Genomic DNA, 5,220 nt, shown 5'->3' with positions numbered 1-5,220 from the left:
TTATGATTCCGTGTTACCAGATACAACAACTGACAACAACCTTGGTGATGATGATGATGATCCCGTATTAGAAATGTAATTGTATTTTTTTGGTTTAAAAACATTAAATATTTTTCTACTAGTCTTTATATGTATATATATATATATATATGTGTCCCTTCTACCTTTATTACACATGTGACATCCTCCATTACCAATGACAAGTATTCCTCCTTCCGTTTCCAACAATCAACAGATTTGGGATCGCCAATGGTCTCCAAATGTTCTTGAATTTTACTACGAAGGAGATAATCCTAGTTGCTATTCTTCTTACACGGGGTTAACACCACTAGGAAAGGATTGGTGGGGGGGACTGCTTGGATTTACTGGAGCAGGTTTTATTCAAAAAACGGTACCTTAATAATAAATTTTTTCGTAATAAAAATCTGTTTCATAATTTTTGTAATAAGTAAATTACCATCATTTTTTAGCACGTACAAGCATGGTGTAACAAACTCATGTGTGAACGAGAGAATGCAAGGACGATGTCATCAAACGATATTCGTTGGACAGTTCTACCGCCAAATTTCTTCGACATGTTACATAAACAAGATATTGATGCAACCAGATACGCAGATGGTTCTACAGCAACATATCCTCCATTCTGGGAAATTGATACGGTAGGCTTTATCAATTTTTTTTCTATTTTATTATATCCGTTTTTTATTAAATGAACACGACTCCCACTCTTACTCCACACCTATTTAAACACATCTTGGTTCACTGCTCAACTGCATCCCCTTTTTTTTGTACCTCTTTTTTCTACCTCATGGCAAATCAAGAAATCAACATTCATGTAAACGTTCATATCAACATCAACATTTTCCAACCGATTAACCACCCAAACCCACCCCCAGATAACCCCGAACCAAATAATTCACAAACTCGTAACCCCCCAAACCCGGTGCAACAGCCAACACGTGAAGCACCATTTAGGGGTTATGTTCAGTGTGAGGCGGTTGATCCGTTACCTAATCACGATGAACAACAGCTTCCTTTGGACCAGATTATTCCACAAGAAAATTTGGCGGTTACTGCTGACGAAGACTCAGACTCAGACGACGAATCTTGTTTCGAAAGGCTGTACGATAAAGTGCGTTTTGAAGCTTATCGTGCGGAAATGGAAGAAGGGGTAGAGTATGATTCTGAAGCGGAAGACCATTCCGGTTATTAGATAATAAATGTCAGGGTTGTTTTTTTTTTTTAAATAAGAACTTGTACGTGTTTGATATAATTTTTGGGAAAGTATTTTTTTGCTAATAATTTTTGTTTTTAAATTTACACCGTTGATTTAGAACCTAAAATTATTCACTTTTTTGCAGGTATACGTTCCTATACCGGACAACGAACAAAATTGGTTGCTTTTTAAAATAAATATAAAGTCACTACAATTAAGAATTTTTTTTGCTAATAATTGTGACACGATTAATTGCGGAGATTCATTTTGCGTACACAGAAGAGTACATCAAATTGTTCTAGAATTTGAGTCTTTATTTTTGTGGTTTCTCGGACGTATATCGTACTGGCAACAGTCAGGAATAAATGAGACGCGTTCCATGCAAATAGTAGGGGATTTCGTGTGGCCTCCTCAAACAAATCGTGTTGGCAGAAATTCAGGAGTCATCATATGTATGCTAATGGAAAAACTTATTTGGAATCGTTCTTTAACATGGACCGAAGGAAACCTTCAGGATGCTTGTTTCAGATACAGACGGTACATGGCAGATGAACTCTACACCGGGCGCTTCACACCTGTTAATGTTTAATGGTTCTATGTATGCATGTAATATAAAAAAAATTAATAACATATTTTAATGAAATGATTTTCAATATTAATATGCAACTAGTTACTCGACAAGTTATATTAAATTTCACAAAATAAATTAATAAAGTATTAAAAGTCTCCCAAGTTGAAAGACGGATACATATAATCAGCAGGAGATTGTGTAAAATCATCAGGATTATCGGTTTCTTTCCCTTTCCCTTTGTCTGGGTGTTTGCGAGTACGAACTTCTGACGGCATGGGCTGCCGACATACATCCCGATGATGACCATATGAGTTACATCGGGAACAATAGAGGGGAGTAGGTTCTTCCCCGCGGGATAAGATTCGGTTGTTTTCTCGAGGACGACCAGCCTGGCGCTTTGTCATATGTGGCGGTTGAAGATTGATAAGGTCTTCTGGAGTCTCCCATTCAGATCTATGCGGGAGAGGATAAATCGCTTCTTCATAAGTTTTCTTATAGACTTCGTTGGAGTAACACGGGAAGCAATACTTACTGCAGTCGGTTTCACCTAAAAATTTTGAAACGGCGATAACATGCCCGCATGGTAAACCAGAAACCTGCCAAACTCGGCAACTACATGTTCCATTAACAAAGTCCACTAAACCCCCCTTTCCACTGTCTGCAACAGAATAACTGTTTAACTCAATCCCAGCAACCGTCCATGTTCTAGACCCTTCAATTTTTTTAAAAATTTTCTTCTGTGCCCACTGTGTAAGTAAATGTTTTTCATGTATACCATGCAAACGGCGATCGTAAAACCACTTTTGTACAGATTGCCGGAAGAACTCTAAGAGTTGTGTTACCGGCATTTTACGCGAGTGTCTAGATAAAGCGTTAATAGACTCCGCGCTGTTAGATGTCATATAATGATATCGATTGCCTGGACAATGCGCCCGTGCCCATCTACCGAACCCAATACTTGTTAGAGTGTGTCGCACTCTAGGAACGGCAAGACAAAGAGCATTAAATGACTCGTTAAAATCAGACAATCGGTACGATTTGCATGTCTTCCACCACAACTTCTCATTTTCTTTTTTTTTATCAGAGGGTAAACGTAGGTTCATCATTAAATGACGACAGCATAACCCATGATAAACATGTGGAAAGACGTTTCTAACAACCAGATGTATAGAATTCGCTCTATCCGAAATTATGGCCATTTCAGGTATTTCACCGATACATTCTTTAAGCTTTGACAGAAACCATGTCCAACATTCACCATCCTCTGATTTTCCTATTCCGTAGGAAATTGGTAAAATTTGGTTGTTTCCATCCATCCCAACAGCTAAAAATAACGTCCCTTTAAATTCACCCTTTAGGTGTGCAGCATCAATGATCACCACCGGTCTTAAATTGCATATAAAGGTACGAATCTGAAACAAAATTATTTAAAAAGAGTCAAGAACATGTAGTTTGTCGAAACAAAATAAAAACAGATAATGCTATAACTTACCGCAGCACCAATCGCGACAAAGACCATCTCAAACCGACGCTCGTCATCAGTCTTGATATGTGTAACAGAACCAGGATTTGCCCGCTCAAGATTGTAACAGTAAAGTGGTAGTTCTGCGAACGACTCTCTGCTTGATCCTTGTAAAAGCTCTAGTGCCAGACTTTTTCCACGCCAAGCTTGACTAGTGGTTATCTCAACTTGGGATCTCTGTCTAAAATCTTTCACTATTTCATTACAACGATATATTCTTCCACTGTCTTTTAAAGGTTCTTTTAAATAATGAGCAACAACATGTGGGTTTGCCTGACGAACATGTGGGTACGTTAGCGTCTTCGAGCACGTGTGTTTATCGTTAAAACTCTTAACAAAAAACACCCCACTATCTCCAAAACTCCTTGCACGGAAACGCCAACCGCAACCGTCGACCAAACATGACACCTGGTACCGAGTTTTAGAGGATCTATCTACTTTAAACTCAAAGTGTTCTAACAAACATTTTTTTCCCAATTCAAGTTTCATGTCTTCTTTGTTATTAAATACGTGACCTGGTTCAAAAGTAATTGATGAAGATCGCGAACAATTTTCGAAAGAATTATCAGGATTTGGTTGGGAGTCGTTTACAACATCATAATTTTCTTCATCAGTACAGAAATTTAAATCAGGAACTAAAAATTTTTTTGGACTTGAAAAACCAGATGATCCAACACCAAACACTTCAATCACATATAATTTATAAATTTCAAAAATATTTTCCATAGCAAAATTATAAAAAATTGCAAGATCTTCATCGTTTATTATATCTATGGGATCACTAAAGGAAGACAACCGATAAGATAACTTCGTAATGTTTGTAGAACTACAAATGTTTGACATTTTACTTAAAAGAGCGGTGTATGAAAGGTTGGGTTCAATTTCTAAACCACGTCTACTTGAATCAGCATCAGCAACATACTCCAACTTTCCATTAACGATTTCCCACTTTCCGCCAGTGTATACAACCAAACGAATCTTCATAATTTTAAGTTGGAAACTTTCTTTTACAAAATGCCAAATGTTTTTATAACTTTAAACAAATCTGTTGAAAAAACAAATACAAAAAATATAGGGAAAAATTTTTAACGGCCACTCACTAAATATAAAGGTTTGAAACGGCTTGAGCCAGCTGAAACGGCTCGAACAGTGTGTTGAAACGGCACGGACCTCCTGTAACGGCTTGGCGCCAGCTAAAACGGCTTGGAGCCAGCTAAAACGGCACAAGTAGTTCACGGAAACGGCTCGGATGTCAGCTGTAACGGCTTGGCCAGATCGTACGGAAACGGCTTGGCTATCTCGTAAGAACGTGGCTTGGCTCGTTGAAGGAACATGGCTAAGATCTTTCCACATGAGCCGGTTGTAACGGCTTGGCTAAGATCTTTCCACATTAACAGCCACGTGTCGTTCACAGCTTCCTTCTCAAGCCGTTTCAGGGAATGTCGGACACGTGTCAACCGGGGAGTGGACGGCCGTTAAAAAAAACTCCTGTGCCGTTTCAGGATTTTGAACCGGCTCGGCAAGGGGTGTCCGGTGGCCATTTTCGCAAAGACGGCGTTGCAGTGGCCAATTTGGTGATTTTTCCTTAATATTAGTGCAGTCAGTTTGCCACTGAAAAAACTGTCATTAAAGAGACAAAACTAGTCAAAGAAACTGTAGAAGAAGGTATCATGAAAAACTGTGAAGCATAATGATTTCGTGTACTAAGTAAAAAAAAAAGTATGAAGACCGCATTAATTTTATCCTTTACTTTTCTTTTAAAGTTGAAAAGCACTTGTGTTCACGTGGATCGTATCATAACCTTCCTTCACTACGTCGGGTTGTGTTGTTTTATCAGGTATAAATACTCCTTTAAAGAAAACGTACCAGATTATATAATAAAAATAATATACCTAATATCATGTGTAGTGG

General features: G+C 38.1%; 1 protein-coding gene across 1 annotated transcript; it reads right to left on the bottom strand.

Moving 5' to 3' along the window:
* Window positions 1–1,933: 1,933 nt before the first annotated feature.
* LOC110924226 lies at window positions 1,934–4,293 on the bottom strand. Its single transcript, XM_022168257.1, has 3 exons — window positions 4,140–4,293; window positions 3,280–3,992; window positions 1,934–3,199 (listed from the first exon to the last, which is right to left on the bottom strand). The coding sequence occupies exons 1-3, from the start codon at window positions 4,291–4,293 to the stop codon at window positions 1,934–1,936; spliced, it is 2,133 nt and encodes a 710-aa protein (XP_022023949.1).
* Between the last annotated feature and the right edge of the window lie 927 nt (window positions 4,294–5,220).

This window comes from Helianthus annuus, chromosome 17 (genome assembly GCF_002127325.2).
Source record: "Helianthus annuus cultivar XRQ/B chromosome 17, HanXRQr2.0-SUNRISE, whole genome shotgun sequence".
In the NCBI taxonomy this organism is placed as follows: Eukaryota; Viridiplantae; Streptophyta; class Magnoliopsida; order Asterales; family Asteraceae; genus Helianthus; species Helianthus annuus.
The sequence above is the reverse complement of the archived record's forward strand: the minus strand, read 5'-3'. Positions and strand labels throughout refer to the sequence as shown.

Excerpts from the sequence above, each read along its gene's own strand:
- LOC110924226 (XM_022168257.1), bottom strand. The coding sequence starts at position 4,293 with ATGAAGATTCGTTTGGTTGTATACACTGGCGGAAAGTGGGAAATCGTT. Across the intron at positions 3,993-4,139 it reads AAGTAAAATGTCAAACATTT|TGTTTGGTGTTGGATCATCT; the intron begins GTAGTTCTACAA and ends ATGTGATTGAAG. Across the intron at positions 3,200-3,279 it reads TTGTCGCGATTGGTGCTGCG|ATTCGTACCTTTATATGCAA; the intron begins GTAAGTTATAGC and ends ATTTTGTTTCAG.